Source organism: Conger conger, chromosome 3 (assembly GCF_963514075.1).
Source record: "Conger conger chromosome 3, fConCon1.1, whole genome shotgun sequence".
Taxonomy (NCBI): Eukaryota; Metazoa; Chordata; class Actinopteri; order Anguilliformes; family Congridae; genus Conger; species Conger conger.
In genome coordinates, this window is record NC_083762.1 from 28,575,421 (window position 1) to 28,597,869 (window position 22,449).

The window sequence follows — 22,449 nt, forward strand, 5'->3', positions numbered from 1 at the left end:
TTAGGTGGGGATCCATGGGTAAATTGAGGGTGGAGTCAGTCATTGAATTGGGACATTTCTTCCTTCCTATGGTAAAGATTTGGAGGGGTAGAAAACAGGTGGTAGATGATATGTGATGAAGGGAGACGCGAGTTAAAATAATTGGATACACATAAAGGCATAAACGGAAAAGCAGACCGGGTTTCGCAATAGCAGTCAAAAAGACAGCATCCGTCATTCCATCAACTAGTTGTGCTCTCTATCTACTGTAGATGGTATCACTGCTCTAATAATTATACATTTTAATAGAGATGACGAAGGCAGTAAAGATATATATATTTTTTTAAACTTAAGTCTATTTATTTGCAAATAGTTTTAGTAATGATGACATATGCACCGATACTGATTTTGTATTCGACCATTCACCTGTAAATACTTAATACATTAAAAAAAAAAAATTCAAACTTCTTAGTGTTGCAAATTCCACAAGGACAAGAAGATGGGTGAGCAGGGGGAGAAGAGACGACCATTCAGTGAAGGCATGAAGTGTGAAAGTTACCTCCGCTTGCTGATCGAAACGGCAAGCAAGCGGAGTTTAGATCATCTCTATGTGATCTGCTTTCAGCTGCGCACTAAACAAATTTCCTTTCGTTTTAAATGGCATCTCCTCTCCGGTATGATATTAACTTAAATTTCCAATATGGTAGGAGAGGTTGTTGTTGAACAGTCCGTTGTTGTCATGTCCCCGCAGTGCCGGTAGTGGTGCTGTAAGGAGAGTCTGCTGATGACTGAACTAAAAACCCCAGCAGCTCTTTCCTGCTAAATTCTGTTGGAGATAAACTACATTTAGATGCATCAAGGAATCAAACTAAATTATATCCCGGCAGAAAAGCTGAATTCTGTGTTAAAAATAACGAATATCGGTGCATAATTAGTCCGGTTGATTATACTAAGCCTTTACGGACTCTATCCGGAGTGTGTACCGTGCACAGCACATACCAACTGAAGGTAAGCGGATCTGTTGTAAAGCCTGGGGCTCGAGTGGAAGAAGAACCCGAGGTACTGTGGAAGACAAGGCCGTCGCCACTGCTACCCGAGGCCGGGGATTATAAGGTGTGACAGGCCGCTCGGAACGTTTAATATTTGGTTAAAGAAGTATTGTTTATATTTTTCTTGCTTATTTTTGTGAGTTAACTTTAATGCAAGTGCGATTAAAGTATATCGGGGCATTCCCGGGAGTGACAAAAATGTATTCCTTATTTTGTTTTGAAGGCCTGCATTAAGCGGGCCTTTCTGCGCCTCCCTTTGTTTGAAACGATATTATAAATATATAGGTATATCTATGTAGTCTCAGAACAGAAATGTATTTTAATAGCAGTATTTTATCATACGCAATCGTGTATTCGAGTAATTTCGTAGTTATTTTAATGATTAATTTGCATGCATTTTATTTCCGTTTCCTGGGCGATCGCTGTCTTATATGTGGCTATCTAATTCGTTAGCAAGCATAGCTGTTCCTTGGTATTTACAAAGCTATCGATATCCAGACAGCTGAAAATAAACTTATTTTAACTAGCTAGCTATTTAGCTAACGTACTAACACCATTAACGTTACATCAGGATGACATGCACATAGCTGACTTGCAGCTAATCAGATAGCTGTAGTTTGTTTTAACTTGCTAGCTAAATAGCTAGCTAGCTAGCAATATCTAGTGTTTTCCATGTATGAAATTGGCTCGCTTGTTAAAAAACATTTAGGCTTTTCAAAGTTGTAAACCTCAACGTAAATTGTTAATAACATATGCTTGGAGTTGGCTTGCTACAGCTACGTGTCCAAAACATTGTTTCCTTGAAATATTGCTAGCGCTAACCTCTGCATCGGTTTGATTATTTGTATTCACCATCTAGCTGTCTTCTAATGTTCGCGAGACTTTGTATCTTGATCTTTAGCTAGTATCACTGACCATTCTGTAACCTGTGCAAGGTAGTTTAGCTAGCTAACATAGCTGCGTTATTACAAACCACGAATTTAGCTACCATATTCTTTACAAAGTGTAAGTCATTAAACGCATTGCATTCAGAAATATTGGTGTCCCGATTTGTTATTTTCTCAGTTCCCCTAGCTATAACGTTAAATGTACCTAGCTAGCTAACTTAGCTGTCTAACAATTTCCAGGCGATCTTAACGTTACACCTGTACAAAATACTGCAGCTGAGGTACTATTTTTTAAGCTTACCGAGCCATTTATCCAAATGTTAACTAATTTAGTAATTTGCTGGCAAGCGACCAATGATTTTTCAGTAATTTAACGCTTTTTAATCAGGATAAGTGCAGCTAAAATAGTTGCCACCGGCTTTGTTTTTGTAGTCTAAATATGTTCTGCGCGCTAATTAAGATGAAAGAAAGCACGGTTTTGTTTTAAATCCTTTTTTTAAAAGAACACATTTGCCTTACCGGGACAGTATGTCTTTAGGATTTTGGAACTCGCATGATAACATAGCTGCTGTCTAACCATAATTATTTCTGTCATATCCCTTACTCTTTATTATTGAACTGAGCATCTGCTGCTGACGTATTTACTTATGCATTCTAATGTAGAGGTTTTCCACGAGAAACTTTGGTAGTTAACTGCATAATTATGAAGAATCAGAATAGTGCTAAATTGTAACCTGGTGTGATATGGCTGATAGGTTATTCATTTTGCTCTGTTTTACAATTGCATCTAATCCAAGACCCATGTCTGGTCACCTGCTGCCATGTCTTCTCCTTTTCCTTTAATGTTGGGATGTTCAGGGGACCTGCTGTACACCTGGGTTGTGACATTGACCTCTCCCTGCTTTCTCATGTCAGCTGATGTTCTCAAGGACAAGAGTCACGTGATGTATGAAGGCAAACACATACACTTCTCTGAGGTGGACAACAAGCCGTTGTGCTCATACAGCCCAAAGCTGTGCAAGCAGCGCAGACTCAACGGCTATGCCTTCTGTATCCGCCACGTCCTGGAGGACAAGACTGCCCCCTTCAAGCAATGTGAATATGTGGCCAAGTACAACAGCCAGCGGTGCACCAACCCCATCCCCAAGTCAGAAGACCGCAGGTGAAGACCACTGGTCTGTTTTTGCCTTATTAGACAAAAGGGTCCGTGGAGCAGTAATATTGTTGATTGATAAGTAACTGAAAAACTGTGGCAGGGGTGAGGGTGAGATGCAAGGCGTGGCCTATAGAGTGGCTGTGTGTGTGTGTGTGTGTGTGTGTGTGTGTGTGTGTGTGTGTGTGTGTGTATAATGATGAGGGAATCATCTGTCTTTGTTCCTGAACTTCACATGACCCATACCCCCACCTGTGTCTTCCCTAGTCGCTTGAACACTCGCATCAGTTTCAGGCTGTCGGAGCTCAGTCCGACTTGTTTGCTAGCTCCTGAAATGCGGGCGTAAGTGAATAAAAGCTTTGTGTCCATTTTCCTCCTCAGATACTGTAACAGCCACCTGCAGGTGCTGGGTTTCATCCCCAAAAAGGAGCGCAAGAAGAAGCACGACGCGCTGGAGGAGATGCGCTCGCGGCCCCACCTGGAGTCGGTGGCCCTCAACATCACGGTGCCCTCGCTGGCGCTGAAAACGCCCAACGGGCTGGACGAGCGGCCGGCCTCGCCTCCCCAGCCGGGCCTGCTGTCGCTGTCGGAGGTGGAGCTGCTCGACCCCTTCGCCTTCCAGGAGGACGAGGCGGACGGGGAGGAGGGCGCCACCCGGAAGGGCTCGGCCGTCAGGAAGAAGCTGCAGAGCCGCCTGGTGCTGAACCAGGCCCTGCGGCTGCGCGAGGCCGACCTCCTCCTCAAAGCCCCGCCCGAGCACCTCAGCCCCCCGGCCGCCCCATGCCAGCGGCCGCCCCCCTCCCCCACGCGGGCGCGGCCCCACCTCCCCCCCCAGCAGCAGCAGCTGCCCCAGCGCGCCCCCTACCTGCCCCCCGCCTGCCCCCCCACACTGCAGCAGGGTTCAATATGCAAGCCAGCACCACCTCAGACCGGCGTCCCTCCGCCCCCCCCCGGGCTGCCGCCCAGCCCGGCCCCGATCGCCGGTCCCCCTCTCAGCAGGAAGGCCCCGCCCCCGGCCCCGCCCAACGCGGGGGGAGCCTGGGAGGGCCCGCAGGGCGCCGTGACGATGCGGCCCGCAGCGTTCGCGCCTCCGCCGGCCTGCGTGGCGCGGCTGCAGCGGCTGGTGCAGCTCTGCTCTCAGCGACAGCAGCAACACGGAGACCTCTTCCCTCACCTAGGTACCTGAGCTGGGCGGCGCTTTCACTGAACGACACCTTCGCTCGCTCGCTTACTGCTCCTTACAGAGCTTAGCAAGTGTTCGTTTGACTGTGCCGTGCACGCTTCTGCTGAAGTTCTCTGTAAAGTGTTTCTTTGTCGCTGTCTGGGAATTAAACTGCCTTCAGAAAATGTTTTGGGAGGCTAGAATGCACCAAGTTGTCTTACGAGACCCAAAATGAAGTGTACACTTTATGTAGTGCAGTGTTACTCAACTCCGCGTCCTGTGATCCATAGTGTCTGCAGGTATTTGCTTCAATGCCTGCAGACACTATGGCCCGCAGGACGTGGAGTTGAGTAGCGCTGATGAGATGTATAAAATTTGACCAGCTATATTTTGGGTATTACTTTCCAGAAATTTATTTATATTGAAATTGTCTTAGGCCTGGTATTTGTTACAAATATAATAACAGATATGTATAGGCAGGCCATTCAATTGGTATTAAAGCCACATTTAAAAAAGAGTTCAGCATGTGCAAAAGGTGCACGTATCTCTAAAAATGGTCAGTATATTGGTTTGCTTTTCTAATACTATGCTGATATCCGTAGTAAATGTTGCCTTTATTATGGACGGTGGTTTTTGAATATGGTCTGCTTTTCTTAATGAGTGTTGGCCTAGTTTTTTGCTGACAGGATGTGCCTTTCAGGGCTGGACTGGTCTGAAGACAGTGCGGAGGAAGAGGATGAAGGGGAAAGAGTCCCTCCCTATCAGTACACCTGGAGGCTTCAGGAGAGAGGCTCACAGGACAAGTAAGACCATCTGAAGTGCGACGGCGTAGTGGACTCATTTATGGGATTTCATTTCTTAACATTTGAAAATATTTTCCGTTGTATATTTATCTATCATCATTCTGCTTTTGGTGTATATGCATCCAAAGCTTGCCAAAGGAGGGGAAGGGTTTTGTTTTTATATTTTATTTATTTTCTCTGTACCTTGATGTTCATAGAAAACAGCAGAATTGGTTTTGATGCCTTGCTTCTCTGACCACTCTCAGCTCAGATGAAGAGGCTGACAGTTCGCGCAGCACCAGGCTGGCTCGACTGTGCTCTTACCTGCAGCAGAAATACAAGCACCTGTGCAGGCAGGAAAGGGCAGCAATGCGTCAGAAGAGATACCGCTATGCCTTCCGCAAAGCCCTGCTGCACGCAGCCAGCAAGGACCCTGACTGCACCGGCCAGCTGATCCAGGAACTGCACAGGGCTTCCCAGACCCCTTCCAGGTACCCTCTTCCTCCAGGGATACGCACATACACACGCATACACTCACTGAGCACTTTATTAGGTAGACCTGTACACCAGTTCGTTAGTGCAAATATTTAATCAGCCAACCATGTGGCAGCATCTAACTGCATAGAAGCATGGAGCCATGTTCAAGAGGTCCGTGAGATCTGTTTTTCAGACCAAATGTAAGTGACTTTAACCATGGAATGATTGTTGGTGCCAGAGAGAGTGCTTTGCATATCTCAGAAACAGTCTCTATAGTTAGCAGAGAATGGTGCGAAAAACAAAAAACATCAAGTGAGCAGCAGTTCTGCAGGCAAAAACACCTTAATGAGAGAGGTCAGAGGAGAAGGGCCAGACTGGTCGAAGCTGACAGGAAGGTGATAGAACTGCAAATAACCATACATTACAGCAGTGGTAAGAGCATCTCTGAACACACAACGTGTCAAAAATGGATAGGCTGCTGTAGCAGAAGACCAAAAATAAGTAGCAAATACCTAATAAAGTGCTCACTGAGTGTACATACACGCACACACCCACACCCACCCACAGGCAGACACACACAGGGATCACATTCAGCTGAGCAACTTGCATGCCTAACATTTTTTGCCCATGCAGTCCATTTACACAACTGGACATTTACTGAAGCAGTTCAGATTCAGTACCTTTCCCGAGGGTACAATAACAGTGCCCTGGGAACAGAGTGTGTGAGCTGTGAGTTACAGCACATGTACAAGGGTCGCACACTTAAGGCCTACTCATTCCATGAGTCGCTGTTCTCCACAGTAGTTTTCATGTGCAGTAGCAGAGAGCACGTGTGACTGTGTTTACTGCAGTGCTGGTCCTGAGCTGTGGGCTGTGTCTCCTCTCCTCAGCGCACAGTCAGCAGTGCTGCGGGGCACAGAGTCCGGTGTCTGTACCGGACACACTAAAGGCCAGGCCTGCAGGAGTTCAGCACTGCCTTTCACCCGACACTGCTTCCAGCGTATCCTTACTCTGCCCAGACCACGACGGTGCAGTTTCTCTGATAACTTCCACTTTCAAGCGTTCATAATCAGTAACTATGTAAGGTATGTGCTACACTTGATGCTTTAAAGGGGAGGTTAAGAGCTGGTTTAGTAATGTTTGTGTGTCAGATGCTCCATGGTGAACTGAGAACCAGAGCTGAATCCCACCAAAGATCCCCCCAAAAAAAAGATTTCCGTGTCTATTGGAGTAGAGTAGTTTTGTTGGTTTGATTAGTAAATAACACGGTGATTGGGCAAGATGTTTGGCTGGAGTGCTAAGGACCATTTCTGTGAGGACCGTTCCAGGTAAACGTGTTGGAGCAGGGCGCCTGTCTAATGCATGTTCACGCCTGTGTAGGGTGACTTTACTGCTGCCTGCCTGTGGTGGTGTGTGCAGGTAGTCTGGGGTGTTTCCTGCCTGTGGTGGCGTGTGCGTCTTGTCCGGGGTGTTTCCTTTATGCTGCCTGCATGTGGTGGCGTGTGCGTCTAGTCCGGGGTGTTTCCTTTACTGCTGCCTGCCTGCGGTGGTGTGTGCAAGGAGTCCAGGATGTTTCCTTTACTGCTGCCTGCCTGCGGTGGTGTGTGCGGGTAGTCCAGGGTGTTTCCTTTACGCTGCCTGCATGCGGTGGTGTGTGCAGGTAGTCCAAGGTGTTTCCTGCCTGTGGTGGCGTGTGCAGGGTGTTTCCTTTACGCTCGCGCACAGACATCCTGCTGAACCGCTCCCAGCAGCTCTTCACCAGCTGCACCGCCAAGTTCGCCGACGGGCAGCAGTGCTCCATCCCCGTGTTCGACATCACGCACCAGACGCCCCTCTGCGACGAGCATGCCAAAAAAATGGTGAGTTCTTTCTTTGTTCGGTTTTATTTTGTCTGCCTATCGCTTTTTATGGAGACATTGTTACAAAGACGTTTACAGAGAAAACCGTAAAAGGACAATTGAGCAAAACCGGGCTGGAACTGCTCAAATGGACTGGACAAGACTCAATTGGCAGAATTCTTGGCAGGAACCCGGCTATAGAGGGGGGAGCCCATTCTGCGCTGGCCGGCCCGGGGTAATGGTAAAGATGGGCTGAATGGGAACTTAAATGTGTTTGTTTCTATGGTGCCTGTTCTGTGTGGTGCTTGCCACAACAAGGCATGTTGTCTATGTGTAACGTTTTTAGTTTTGCGACGGCTGTGGCCTTTAAACTGATCTCAGTAACGTGTGGTAACGCATTGCAGGATAACTTCCTTCGTGGGGACAGCAACCGGAGGGTGCAGCACCAGCAGCAACAGCAGCAGCACCACCACCAGCAGCAGCAGCAGCAGCAGCAGCAGCAGCGTAAACCACGCAAGAAGACCAAACCGCCGGCGCTCACCAAGAAACACAAGAAGAAGCGCAGGAGAGGGCCGCGGCGGCCGCAGAAGCCCATCCCCCCCGCCCTGCCGCAGGGCAACCTGGGCATGCCCTCCAGCCTGGCGCTGCCCGCCCAGAGCGCCAGCATCCGGTCAGAACCCCCTCGGCCCTGTCCCGTTCCGCCCCGGCCGGGTGTGGAGATTCCGCCTCTCAATGCTGCCTCTCTCGGTGACAGGACTCCTTCGACCCCGGACCTGAGCACGGACGAGCTTCCCGACGACATCACCAATGACATCACAGACATTCCCAACGACCTGGAGCTGAACCAGGAGGATTTCTCGGACGTGCTGCCCAGACTTCCGGACGACCTGCAGGACTTTGATCTGTTTGAAGGTACTTTGTCGCTTACTTAACAGATGTGTTCCATGGGCCAATGCTAGCCTGTTGCTGCTGTGCACTTCCACAGCCAAATGAAGGCGTGGAAATCCACAGGTATATTTCAGAATGGTCAAATGTGGATTTCTCACTTCCGACAGGAGTAATGTACAATAAGATCCAGGCTGCACACATATATAGTATATATTAACAGTAGCACAAAGCCCCCAAGTGTTTCGGAGAGCCCTTTCCCCAGGGGGAGTTGAAATGGTAAATGAGGACATGCAGTCCATGTGTATTTGAACTGTTGGTACAATTTCTGTTCTTTTGCCTCTGTAGATCAGCACATTGGATTTGAAATTAAAAGATGAAGTGAGGTTAAAGTGCAGACTGTCCCCTTTAATTTGAGGACATTTACTTCCATATTGGGTGATGCGTGTAGGAATCGCATCCCTTTTTATGAATTGGACAGTTGGCTTTTCAGCTGCTTCTGAATAGTCAGGTGTATCCAGTAATGCAAGTATAGGAACGCTTTCAGTATCTAGTGTTGATTCTATGCTTTTGTTTGCCTTTGGTGTTTGTTATTGGTGTTTGTCAACATGAGCCCCAGAGTTGTGCCAATGACCTTCAAGGAAGCCATTATGAGGCTGAGAAGTCCAAGCCATAGGCTAAACAATAGGCTTTCCAAAATAAACTGTTTGGACAGTGTGCACATTAGCCTCACATTTATAGTTTCATTTCAATCTCATGTGCAGGAGTACAGAACCAAAAGAACAGAAACTGTCTGAATGCATACAGACTGCACTGTATTTAACCCATCAGCTATCAGTTAGAATACAGATAAGGAAGCATGTTCACACCTGGAAGTTGGAACTTCGCTAAAATCATGAAACCATTAACAGCTTTCATTAAACTGTCAATTGAACAAGTCAAGTAGGCTTCAGAAGTAGCAAAATTGATATATTTAGAAATATGACGCCATTTTCTGTGCTTGCTGTGGGTATGTATTGTTTTTAGAGAGTTTCTTCTGACATGGAATGGTCCATAAAGGGTTTCAGGAATTTCCAGCGTACCGTGCCTGGTTATAATCTGGCACCGTGTGTGCTGTGGATTTTAGATACTGTGAATGGCCTGTTTAGTCACTAAGCCTTAGCTGTGGAGCTGTTTAGTTTCCTCCATGCTGCGGTTAATTCCTTGTGTGTTGAAAAGCTGGTTGTTTCCTTTTTGACTGGGACAGTGTTTATTTTTGGCTTCTCCTGTCGTGACTTGATTCCGCCACTTGATTAACATTTCCAGTTTGGTTCACTTTGTGTAACAATATTAAAGGGCGTCTTCCCGGTTGAAGGTCAACTCACAATGTGCAGGATAAATACTGTTTAGTTTTTATTTGAGCATGTCTTCATTTTGTTAGTCAGGTTTAGCATCGGATACCATGCGACAGGACATTTTGGGATTGTTACCTCTGAACTAAAGGAATTGATAATTGGTCTTTGGGTCGCCTTGTGTAATTGAACATTCATTATAGCATTACTGAAAGAATGATATTGGAATTCAGTTCAGATCAGATTTAATCTCTGATGTACCAGATTAATAGCAATAGCCATATAGTAGTGCTAGGAGGCGAGTACTATCCATTTAAATATACTATAGAGGGACTGTGTGTACTGGTGATGACATACAGTATGTCACTGCCTGCTGGTGCTCTGCTGTCCACCTTTGGACTTTGTGTATTGGCTAAAGAGCAGTAGAGGAAGTTAGCTCATTTTGCTGAAGGTACTGTACTGTCTGTACAGTAAATGTGAATGATCAACAGCAAAAATACAGAATTTTACTAGCATAGTCCAAAAAATGTAATGTAATGTGTAATAACGCAATGCTGTGATAAGTACATATTTTTCTTCTGTAGTCTACGCTTTACGGTTAATTCATGGCACCTTGCCAGTGACTGATCATTCATTGACTCTGCCAGTGTTGAACGTTCCATGCTGTACTTCATAGTAATTCAATAAAAATGAAATGCATTACTAATAAAAAAAATATTAGGCATATTATGCATTAAAATATTAAGCATAATATGCATACACAATGTTTATATAATACACGTTAGTCCCAAATAAGCCTCGGCCAAACTCAGTTTAAAAGTTTTGCAGTGGGTTGCCTCTCCTGCGGGTGATTATCATGACAATTAGGGAATCAAAGTCTGTGGTTAAATTCGAATGATCTTGTTTTATATAATGATCAGAGAGGAAAAGCACAGTATCTTCAGCGTATGTTTTCATATTTGCACACTGATCATTAATATAGAGGCGGAAAAGGACTGGACCTACAATAGAACCCTGAGGAACTCCAATATTATAAATTATATTATTAATGGGAAAGAAAGAGTGAAGCCAGCTGTGGGACTGTAAAAGGTTTAAAAAATGACCCCAAGCATCTGCTAAATGCGTAATTGTGATTGTGTGTGTCTGTGTGTGTGTGTGTAGGTAAGAATGGAGAGCTGCTGCCCACCACAGAGGAGGCAGAGGAGCTGGTGAGGGCCCTGCAGGCCATGAGCTCCTACACGGACTCGTTGGTGTGCCTGAGCTCCATGGGTGAGCTGACTCAGTCGGACGGCGTGGATCACCGCGCCATGGCGGTGTTCTCGGGGCCAGGGGTCCAGGGCGGGGCCATGGGGGACCTGCTCAATGGCCGCATCCCCTCCGAGAACTTCTCCAGCCTGGAGCTGGATGAGAACCTGCTGCACCCCGCGGGGGACCACTTCGTCCCTGCCCCGTCGCCCCACCCCTCCGCCCCTCCGCCTCCCCCTCCACAGAGCCCCCTGGTGGAGCCGGCGTTCCCGCGGACGCACCCTTCCCACCTCCTGGCCAAGCAGGAGGTGCCCCACTCCTCGCCCCACGGCAGCCATTACAGCAGCGAGCACGTGCCCTCGCCCTACAGCGACCACATCTCCTCCTCCCCCCACGCCGGCTCCTTCCAGACCGACTCGCCCCTCCTGATGGAGGTGCCCCTCAGCGGGGTGCCAGGAGCGCCTCGCTCCCCCTGGAACAACCTCCCCCTCCCCCTGACGGACCCGGCGCAGTTTGGCAACCTGGTGGGCCCCGATGGCCACCTCCTCTCCACGTCCCTCTCCACGCCGCCCTCCACGGCCGCGCACTCTCTGACCCTCCGGCCCACGGCCGCGCACTCTCTGACCCTCCGGCCCACGGCTGCCCTCTCGGCGCTGCCACAGGGCGGGCTGACGGGCCTGACCCTGCCCCCCGCCACCTCCTCCCCGGCCTCCTCTTCGTCCGCCGCGCCAGCCTCCTCCTCCTCCGCACCGCACGACCTCCTGACCTCGGGACAGCCCAAGCAGCAGCTCCCCCAGTTCAGCGCCGCCTTCGGCCACCAGCTGGCCTCGCACAGCGGGATCCCCAAGGACGTTCAGCCCAGCCACAGCTCCACGGCGCCCCCCTCTGGCTTCTCCATCGCCAGCGCCACCGCCGCCAGTGCCAACAGCGCCATGCCCCCCTTCACGCAGTGACCTCGGACATCCCGGCGGGTTCGTTTGGCGGTTAAATCCTGGGGATCCTTCTTCTGCCATCAGGTCTCTCTCAAGCCCAGGCACTTTGGTCAGTCCAGTTCTTGATCCTGACATCTTTCAAGGCACGGGCAAGCTCCTGTCTTGCAGCTCCATTCTATCCATTCATCTAGCTGTGTCTCACCTGCAGGGGCATGTCGTTGGGGAGAGGTTGTGTTGGGGAGGGGCACGTCGTTGGGTGAGGGGGGGGGGGGTTGTTGGGGGGGGGGGGGGGGGTTTGTTGGGGAGGGGCATGTTGTTGGGTGGAGGTTGTTGGGAAGGGTCTTGTCATGGGGTGGCGTTTGTGTTGGCGAGGTGCTTGAGGAAACCTACAAACAGGAGAGCCAGGGTGGGCGTTCTTCAGAATGAAAGGAGGAACGCTACAGCGTTCGGTGTGGACACCTGGAACAGAACCGCTCCTAGTGTCCTGCCCTCTCAGCTCGCCCGTCTCGAAGCCCAAGTCACCTTCGCCTCGCTTCTCTGTTCACGGTTCCCTCGCATGCGGTTCGGTTCCCCACCGAGACTGACGTCAGCGTGAACCTTGTGTCTGCGGCCCATTACGACTCTACAGGCCACGTTTCAGCCTGCAAACTTATCATGAGGGGGAGGGCCCTTTCCTCCCAAGGGTTAGCCTAATCAACACAGAGACTTTGCCAAACCACTTTTAAATGACTTTTTGTATTGTGATTATTTAAATATTTTATCGATTGACTCAAAAAAACACTCGAAAGATGATCGTGTAAACCTGACAGCCGCTGTAGAGTCTTCATGGGCTCGCTATTAGACGCTGAAGGTAAATCTGGTTACTCTAAGCAATAAACTGTCACTGGCATATTCTCTGCTCATAGTATTTTAACATATATATAGTATTTGTTTCCACTTTGTGTATTTTTTTAAAAATCCATATGACCATGTAAGGTGGATAAAAAGCACTGGACGTGTAACGTTAAGCATTTCAAATCAAGAGATGTCGGTTATGAATTGAGCAGGGCTTCAGTCTATAGGGAGGACACGGCTTATTTGGGTCAGGGGAATTCAAGCAATTTCAATGGAGTGCCTAAAAAGGTTGAGGGTGAAGCTCCTCTGTGTAGCCAAATTAAGGGGCTTGGAGTGTCCAGTCTTCAGTGGTGCTCTCTGGGCTTAGCATATATGGTGGCCTTTAAGGAACATACTGAGTGAGAAACATGGCTCCCTTTTTAGCAGGAAGTGCAGATATCCTTAATTTCAAGAACTACAAAATGTCCAGATATAGCAGAATCTCATGTCAAAACTTTCAAATCTCATGTCATGTCAAATCTCTAGAGAGGGAAATGAGAAGAGAGAATATTCTATTCACATTGGAACCTGTTCAGTCTCTGTACAGACTGACCCTCGGAACCAGCGATCTGGAATCTTCCGGAAGAGCACCTCTCAGTCCGTGATGTAGCGGGTGTCTCCATAACCTCCAAACGGGCAAGTTCTCCACACAAACCCTGCACAGTGTCTCACAGCATTGCTAACGGAACAAAGTCCAGAGCCAGTTTCAAGTACCACAGCATTGTACTCTGGACAACATCTGCCATTTGCCATTAGCGTGGCTGCAAAATGCCTCTTAATGTTGACAGCCTTTGCCTGTTGAAACCCTGACAGCACAGCCGGATAAGGTTACATACCTGGTTATAGGAAAGCAACTGAAAGACAGTGAGAGGTAGTCATGCTGGGTAGTGTGGTTTTTCATGTGTGACCTGAGCCCTTTGCACCCTTAATTGGCCAGTGTTAAAACACAACGAAAAAAACATACTCTTCGGTCTGATTTTAATTATCCATTTCCTTAAGGCAGTAAAACATGGGTTTTTTCGGTCGTAGTTTTAGAAGCTGAAAGATCACTGCAAATGTTAAAAGTATATAATTATAGAGTAGCAGTCTTCAACATTGGGTTTTTATCGGTGAGTTAAAATGAGTGGTATTGGATTGAAAATGAAGTAAAAAAAAAAAAAAAAAAATGAAAAAAAAAAAATCTTAACATTTTTGTTCTCTGCAAAAATGTACTCAGTGGAGCCAATGTTTTTTTTTTTTTTTTTTTTTTGTGAAATATCTTTCACCGGTTTTAATAGCTATCAAATTTGCTTCTCATAGTTTTAGTTCTCTTTACGGGTTAAATGGTGTCTCCCATTTTGTTCGGCAGTGATGCTAAAATGGCTTTTATTCTGTAACGATGGCTTGATGTACTTTTGATAGCTATTAAATTGCATTGGACGGTGGTGCTGAAGCACTGGTGGCAGGGGACAGTGGGATGGGGTTCAGGCCCAGCCGCGGGCGACACCTCTACAGTAGTGTGAAAAGGCTACTGTAAACTAGCCCACAGGGGACAGCTGCTGCGTACATCTCAACCACAACCGCTGATCCAGGATCAGCCTGACCCCCGACCCCTGTGTGCTTGAAGCTGAGAGCAATCCGCTGTCGGTGCTTGGAGACACCCTCTATGTGCACCGTGCTGGATTATAGGAGGGCAGCTCGACTCTGCTTCTGGGCCCTGCTCTTAAACCTCCATTTCCATTAGGACACACCCCTTACATTTAAAGTAACCTGTACTACCCCACTCCCCTCATGTATATCAGCCCGTTTGACCACCCCCCCTGCATATACTGACCTGCGATAGGAAAGCACTGTATGTGTACTGACCTGCATCGGACACGCCCCATATGTAGCCAACCTGCATTTGGGCCTCACCATTATACTGACTTCCGTTTGAACCCACGCCGTTTGTCATACGGACAGACTTGCATGCGGTCACACCCATAACATCGGGGAGACTGCTGACTTAATCCCCTCTGTTTAAACACCCCTAACAGACCCCTTAGCTTTGCCGGGACGCACCCGTTACACATGCCCTTGTTCATTGGGCCGCTTCCCAAGTTTGATTCCCAGGCTTGTTGTGACAGCCTATAGACCTATACCTTTAGGGGACGCGGCTTACACGTTAAGGTCTCGCCCTCGACTGTTCCCTACCCATGCTGAAACGTTAAGCTCGTAGATCGTATCCGCTTCACTGAGACGAACGGGGAGAGGAGAGTCCGAGACCATGAAAGCAATACATTCACATTTACGAGTCGTACGGAAACGCAAACGGCTGCCCTTCCACCTCCCCCGTTGGGTTTTCTTTTTTTGAACCGCAGCATCGCCTTTCCCAGTAGCACTGAGGCAGAACATCGACAGGAATGCTGCTGTATTCACACGAGCATGGAAGCACAGATTCACCGCACCATGAAATCCCCCTCCCCACCCCCACAATGTCCCTGGACTAAATCATTTAACAGGGCTCTGTAGGCACTTGTATCTGTGTGAAATCTGAGAAGTGGCTGACAAATTCCTATACTCATTGAATGTACTGTATTACTGTTTTTAAAGATAATAGGATGAGCTAATAATAATCTAGTCACCTTTTGTTATTGGTCCTTGTTTAATTTGTTTAAGGTATTTTTTGTATACAAAGGTTTACATTTTTATGTATATTTTCTTGTGTACAAATGATGTAATATCTGTATAAACACTCTATGTAATATCTGTATATAGCGTGACAAAATTGATCTCTGTTTTTGGATGTATAAATAAACTTGCTGTGAAGTATTGCTGTGAAGTATAGCAAGTACATTTGTTGAGAAATTAGATCATAAATGATAGAAATGTTGGGAGCTGTTAGTGAGACTGGAATTAATGCCTACAAATTTAGAAGTATATATACCTAAAACGACCACAAGGTGGCAGCAAGGAACTAAAACTTCCCCCCCTTAAATCGTCAAATTTGATTGGCCGCAGTTCCTCTACAGCAAGCACTTTGTTCATGTAAATGATTTTTTTCCCCGCAAATGACGGAACGGCAAAATGCTGTTGACGCAAGTAAAAGCTTCTTGGGTGATTTCAGGATACACCGTTTGAAGAGTAAAACCTTATGGTGAACGGGTTAAAGATTAACTTGACTGAAGGCATGAATGCACTTTGTGTCTCGTGATTTTAATTTCTTTGCTGGGAGAGGGGAAGTATTCCGAAAACCGGTGAAAAGTAGACGAATGGACTAGTTTAATTTGTAGTTGTCATGACCTGATGTGAAACCCACACCTCAAAGGGCTGACCTTTCCCGCTGCTTCGAAACGGATCTCCCTGCAAGGTACAGACGCGTGTGTTAATCGATGACTAAACCAACTGCAGGACATAGTGTGCCCTTAAACTGTCAGCACTGCTAAAATCTCCACCGATGTTGTCCATAAGGCAGGAAAGGCTAATGTGCTGTGCTGCCCACACAAGAGTCTGGAAAGAGGAAAAGTGAAAAGATGGTGGAAAAACCACGGGTGAATGGAACGCAAGTCGTGTGTGTGTAAGACGCTGCGCTAAAAGCTGTCAGGATGCGTGAGCCAATGTGCACATCATGAGCAGATCCCTGCTGCATGTGCAGGTTTTGTGCAGTTCTCACTTAATTGTCTAGTGGTTGTTTCTTTTGAGTCTAACGGTGGCACACTGGTTGTGTAAACAGTTAGGCAGTCCTCACGATCAGTTTGTGGTTTTACCAAGCTCAGAAAAAGGTTGTATTAAACCATTTTTTTAATCCCTGGTGTGCACTGAAATGTGTTTGATATGTTGAAATGGCAGAGTGTCCAAGTATGTCCAACTGTATAAAGACTTTTGAAAGTGCTTTTGAAAGGGGCAAGAACAGTAGCTTATGGTTTCTGGTCATTTCTGCCGATTGGACACAATGGTAAGTCTGACTAGTCACCCCCCCCCCCCCCCCCAGTCCCAGTCCACCTCCTTTTCGCTCCCCCTCTGTTTTGAGTTACACTTCTGTGCCACTGGCCTAAGGGCCACTTACAAGTGAGGGCAGGCATCGAGGCGACAGGGAGCATAAAAAGCAGCAGGTGTGGGATGCACTTTTGGTCTGCGCTGGCTACCCTGCTCAGAATTCAGAGAATGAATGATCAATAATAACAAATCGCCACTTTAAAATAATATCACATAAGTTGGGCACAGTGGGCTACTTCGAACGATCACATTCGCATTACAAATAAAGATTACTGCAATGTAAATGGGTGTAAACAATTTAATCAGAGGAATTTGCATCATTTGAAATAACACTGTTTGCTAACAGGACTGGCATGACCACGAGAATCGTCTTTTGAAAAGGTACGACATGGCAGTGAAATTAAATTTGAACGTGGTTAGCTCTGCCACGATTTAATGACTCGAGTAAGGGCATTAAGTAACGCTATGCCTGCTGGGTCAGCACTCGCTTTTAAGCCAGCACTTTAATTTTCTCATAATTGAGGGAGCGGAGGAGGGCCAAACAGCCACTACCCCTCCCTCACTCAGTTCAGGGGCAAGCTTTGTAGAAGATGGCGACTCTTGTGAACGCGCAAAATGAGCGTTTTGGCATGGTGATTAGGAGGCGGCCCGGAGAACTAAGATACCGTTTGAGTTCACCTGAACGAAGGACAGCTTCATTCATCTTGGCACACAATCAACAGCCACGGCATACTGGTGAGTATTTGGAAGGAAGAGCAGCACAAGTAATGCTACCCATGCAGGTTATGTGATCGACAGAATATGGGCACCGCTTTAAAGCGGTCTAAATGATGGGTAGATCCTGGTAATCTGGATTTTCTTGAAATAAAAAAAAAAAGTATGTTCATAGAACTAGTTGCATTATGTTCAGATGTTCCAATATGTCAACAGTTTAACTCGTTTTTGCACATTCACCACCAGAGTAGCAGCTTCCTGTGCATTTCATGTCTTGTCATGGGAATACACAAACCATGGCACTTGGTTACATTTATTGCGGATGAAAACCTTTCAGTTATAAATTGCTTTTGGGGTTAATGTATCATACATATTTATATTTTCATTTATGAGATGGACACATCCCAATAGTCTCTGTTGTTCTGAGCTGACCTATGAGCTCTTCCTATCCAAAGGCCTTAAGTGTATTTCACAAACGGCAAGCAAATGTCACATAAAAACAAACGTGGCGCACAAGAATTTGATTAGATTTTTTTACATTTTATTTTTTTAATCACTTGAAAGCGTACAAGGAGTTCAATACCTTGATGTTTTTAATGACATAAGCAAGGATTATATACAGGACTATAAACTGTCAGCAATGTTACAGAAAATGAAATTTACACATTTTTAATAATCTGTGATAAGTATCCCATCATTAATAATAGACATAACAGAGATCCAGATTTGTTTTTCTCTGTACTACAATACTTGCTCTTATAAAAATATTGGATTTTTCTTTGATTCATTCCATATAATATACCTGTGCTGAAGAATGCATCCTGGGTGGCCTTGTGTTATTGCCATAATAGTGAAGGTACAGTAGCAATCAAAGGAAATGACAAGGAACGCTGGCCTCGAATATGTACCATTTCTCCTTTTTAAATACTAAATAAATGTTTACAAAGTGCAACACAGATTAAGAATCTAACTGGACCGGCTCCACAAGGTGCAAATTACAATACAAAACAAAAAAAAAAAAAGATTGGGGGGGGCGGTGAAGACATGGCACGTTTTATACCTGGGACTACAGGATGGGGGGAACAGATGCAGCGGTGGATCATATGGACAGGTTGGCAATCGTGTCTCCACTGAAGAAGGTAGGAACTGAAACAGAAACCTTTCTGTAACAGTGCAGGTGAGGTGGCTGTGTTTGGTGTCGTGAGGTTCATGTGAAAGCCACGTCCGTGACTTCAGTCTTTTTTTAGTTACTGGGAGGTCTCAAAAAAAAAAAAAAAAACACTACACTACAGGACAGGAAGAAGACGGGACACCTAGACTTCAGCTTCTTCCTGAGGAGGGGATGAGTTTTTCCCCCAAACCTTTTATCGACCGTGGGAACTAACTAATGGGATTTTAAGCTGGTATTTTAGGCCTCGTTTGCAAACCTAATGAAGCCAATGCAGGTGGATGAATTCAAGGCAACACCTGCTAGCGTACACACAGCTAACGCACCGCTATCCTGAATGAAAGCCTGCCGACTCCTTTTAAAACTCTGATGCTAATCTAAGGTTGGAACAGTCTGAGATGCCCATATATTTTTAACAGTACAAGGCACTGTAAAGACCTGTAGGGTTGATGAAGCGCTGCCCCTTTAATTCAAGCCATTGGTAAAACACTTCTCAAAAAATGTGTAATAGATTTTGTATTATTTTAAAAAATAAAGTAATGTGATTACTTGTGACAGCATTAGATTAAAAACCGCTTAATGTGCCCGACTGCTCCGATTGTTACGTTATTGCTGCCTACCCTTGTCTCCGTAGCTGCAGGGGTCTGTGACAATGAGGGGAAAAAAGGAGGTTAAAAATAAGGGCCTGGCCAGAATGAATAATTCTTGACTCAAAGTATTTAAAGCCGTGACTACATTATCCCAGGTTCCGCACTGAAGCAAAGGTCAAATCGAGCCTTAGATCTCCAGAAGATGCAACCATTCCAACCGCTGCAGTATGCTACAACACATACTGTACTCGATGCAGAAGGCTTATTCTACATGCACGTTCGTTACATGACACGTTCGTTTCCAGCTCCTGAGGACTGCAAACTGGCGATACTTTCTTGTCTTTACGCAGTAGCGGTGTAGCAAGTTTGTGTGTGTGCGCCAACCAATGTCGCTAGTTGAGAGGCATGTTGAGTAATTGTCCCAAGTCCAGCCTTACATGGCACTTCCTACATGTACACTGTCGGTATAATAAATCTCATGCATGTTTTTTTGGCTGCTTTATGTATAAGCGAAAGGCAATGCTAAAGCCTTTTTGTGCCAGCTGACGTGCAGTGCCCTGGAAGACTTGCGTCTAGAGGCTGCAACGGAGTTCACTGCTGGTAATGTCCGAATACTACCCGATGAGAGAATGCTAAACTGTGTCAATACTATATCCAAATGTCCTTTTAAACATTTTCCCCTTTTAGTACACCACATTTCTCATTAATCCATGAATGCAATGATGCGGAGTAAGAAGAGGAAGTGGTAAGACCTGCTGGCGTTGTGTTTATTTTGAGCGGCAGGTACTCTGGGGTTAGACTGCACAGGAGCCTTAAATGAGCTCGACTCACAGACGAACAGCAAAGGAAAGATGCAGTCAATGGCATACTATTTTTTGCGGGGACTTTCTGACTTGAGCAATAAATATTGTTTCAACCTGGACTGAGTGAACTATGGCATTATTTGTCCTATGACAGAGTATGGGCTCCAAGGTGGTAAAACTACAGGGGACTGATCAGCAAGGAATAGCGCCAAACAGAAGCTTACCAACTGCAACGATTAAAACATATGGAATTAGGGCCTCAGCTTCCACTGAATGGTAAAACCTTTGAAATTAATTTTATTTTTTAAATGAAAGAAAACCAAAGATGAAAATTTAAAAAAGTACATATATCATAAAGGCAAGGCAATTCTCAGTTATGGCCATTGGAGTGACTGTATCTTTAAATATTTACCTTTACTGAGTATCTACAGAAGCACTTGGCCGTTTGTACACAGTGATTCCTTTACGGGCACCCCTCTAATTCTCCAGATCTGTAAAAATGACCTTATTTACAAATTTGTACACCCACCCCACTGAGCGTTCTCCGCCTCCCAAAGGACCCGTCCACTTAAAGCAGGATACCTGAGGTTTCAAAAGAATGCTTCAATCTCCCTAGCACGGTTCCCAGACGCACACTTCAGGATTTCAAGGTAAACAAGTAAGAGCAAGCACGCACGCACCCGCACACACACACACACACATACACATACACACACCCGCACACGCACACACACACACCCGCCTAGCGTACACCTCGGAAACTTCCGGAAGTTTCAGACGCTCCCGAAAGCCATCGCTCATTTCTTAACTTGCTATATAAGCCGGGCTAGCTTTATTTTTTCTTCTACATGTCGTATTTTCTGGGCAAATTGTGAAAACTCCCAAAACTGAAATCCCCAAACTTGCTGGAGCAGGAGATATGTATACGGAGCCCCCTTTGTACATGCAGCGGACCACGAGGGGCGTAGGGACCCCTGCCGGGCCCCAGCTGAGCGCCGGTCCCTCGCTCGCATGCCACGCTCGAATATGTGCACTATGACGAATGGAGGAAGAGAGAGACAGGAAGTGGAAGAGTTTGGCTTTAAGCGGCCGATGGAGGAGGGCGGAGGAGGCGCGGACCTGACGGCTGTGAGGGGGAGACGCACACCGGCTCTCACTGCGAGGAGGACGCCCGCGCCACAGCGAACCTGGAGGGGGGAGCAAGAGGCTCAAACAGTGCCACACACGTCTTTATACAAACCTGTAATACATTACAGCTATTGAGCTGACACTTATCCACAGTGACTTACAGTTGATTAAACTAAGCAAGTGACAATCCCCTCTGGAGCAATGCCTAGCTCAAGAGCCCAACAGCTGTGCAGATCTTATCGTGGCTACAGCCGGGCTTGACCCACCAACATTCCCAGTCCCAGTGATGTACCTTAGCCACTAGGCTACAGGCTGCCCCTACTATACAGCCCTTTGGTTGGGTTGGCAACCAGAACTGGGTTCAAATAGCATTTGTTATTGTCAGTACTTCTCTGTGCTCGATTGATCCTGCCGGGTGCATTTGAGTCTGCGAGGAGAAGGAGCAGATGGGCGGGGTTTACGCTTTTGAGATCATTTCATTTGTTCCAATAAACCAGGCAAGCTTAGTCAAATGCTGAGAAGCATTTGAATGCAAAACAAATACTATTTCAACCCCGTTGGCTACATTAGCTCAAAAAAAAAAAAAAAAAAAAAAAAGTACATTAGAAACCCAACTGCACTCAGTGTGCCTCACAATTAAGCGAGAGGAGCCTGCAGATTAGCAACAGCGTGTGGAGGGAAGAACGGGCGAACCACATCCAAATTAAAAAGCCAAACCATGAGAGATTACACATTTCATCTCTGCACCCTCAGATGAGCTGCAATGGGCATTTATTCCAGGAAATGGTCTGAGAGTGCCCCATTAGGGTAATTGCAGCGGGGTAATGCCACACTCAATGCTGCCCCACCAATCCCCATCTGCCATTTATGCACGGAGGGGAGGAACAAGCTGTCGCCATGGAGATCTGTGTGCTCCCGTCGGCCGTTTCCGGGCTCACCTCTGGAGTCTCTGCACGAGTCCGTTCACCAAGGAGTCAGAGATCCCGGGATAGGCCTCCTCCGCCAGGAAGATGGCCTCCCTCAGCTCCTCCAGGGCCTCGAGCTTAGCGCTGCCGGCCTCGCTCTGCTCCTTCAGCTGGGGGGAGGAGAGACCAGTGGTAACGCTTACGGACACACGGAGGCCCGCGCGCGAGGTCAGGAAGCTGCAGTAACAACCCCGGCCACATGTCTACACGCGGATGTACCAGCCGTTGCGTGGTTACGCCGTCCGAGCCGTTTCCAGGTTGTCTTCAGCGCTCAGAAACACACAGGCCACCAGCAGGCTCAGTCACAGTAGCAGGGCTAACCCGCTAACACGTTCATGACCATTAAAACCAAACCTTTCAGTCCCAAGCCCAATATGAAGTGGCTGCAGCCAAATAGCAAAGGGTTTTGGCTTTGGTTGAAAAAACTAAGAAAATTTAGGAGGGTATTAATAGGGGCTCAAAACAATAGTATAGCAGTCATTTTTATTGTTTGAAAAGGTATAAGGCATATGGCACTTTTGGAATATAACTGTA

General features: G+C 46.8%; 2 protein-coding genes across 3 annotated transcripts in view; one reads left to right on the forward strand and one right to left on the reverse strand.

Moving 5' to 3' along the window:
- The first annotated feature begins 746 nt into the window (after window positions 1-746).
- Window positions 747-11,943, forward strand: LOC133124352 (INO80 complex subunit D-like). 2 transcript variants are annotated; one of them, XM_061235485.1, is made up of 10 exons: window positions 747-1,092; window positions 2,831-3,077; window positions 3,450-4,246; window positions 4,931-5,033; window positions 5,279-5,503; window positions 6,380-6,489; window positions 7,215-7,348; window positions 7,732-7,997; window positions 8,082-8,239; window positions 10,705-11,943. In XM_061235485.1, exons 2-10 carry the CDS (start codon window positions 2,860-2,862, stop codon window positions 11,739-11,741), a joined length of 3,048 nt encoding a protein of 1,015 aa, XP_061091469.1. In that variant the 5' UTR covers window positions 747-1,092; window positions 2,831-2,859; the 3' UTR covers window positions 11,742-11,943. The 2 variants fall into 2 exon arrangements, with proteins under 2 accessions (XP_061091469.1, XP_061091470.1); XM_061235486.1 differs by having other exon boundaries at window positions 747-987.
- Window positions 11,944-17,780: 5,837 nt separating this feature from the next.
- Window positions 17,781-22,449, reverse strand: part of LOC133124040 (serine/threonine-protein kinase 24-like) — a 32,408-nt gene continuing 27,739 nt past the window's right edge. Inside the window, exons 10-11 of the mRNA XM_061234874.1 lie at window positions 21,889-22,025; window positions 17,781-21,009 (exon numbers count right to left, since the gene is read on the reverse strand). Of these exons, the coding sequence (XP_061090858.1) occupies window positions 20,976-21,009; window positions 21,889-22,025 (171 nt within the window). The 3' untranslated portion in view covers window positions 17,781-20,975. The remainder of the gene's footprint in view (window positions 21,010-21,888; window positions 22,026-22,449) is intronic.

Bases quoted from the DNA above. Each gene is read 5' to 3' on its own strand.
- LOC133124352 (XM_061235485.1), top strand. From the start codon at position 2,860: ATGTATGAAGGCAAACACATACACTTCTCTGAGGTGGACAACAAGCCG. The intron at 5,504-6,379 runs GTACCCTCTTCC...TCCTCTCCTCAG, and splicing joins GCTTCCCAGACCCCTTCCAG to CGCACAGTCAGCAGTGCTGC. The intron at 7,349-7,731 runs GTGAGTTCTTTC...AACGCATTGCAG, and splicing joins ACGAGCATGCCAAAAAAATG to GATAACTTCCTTCGTGGGGA.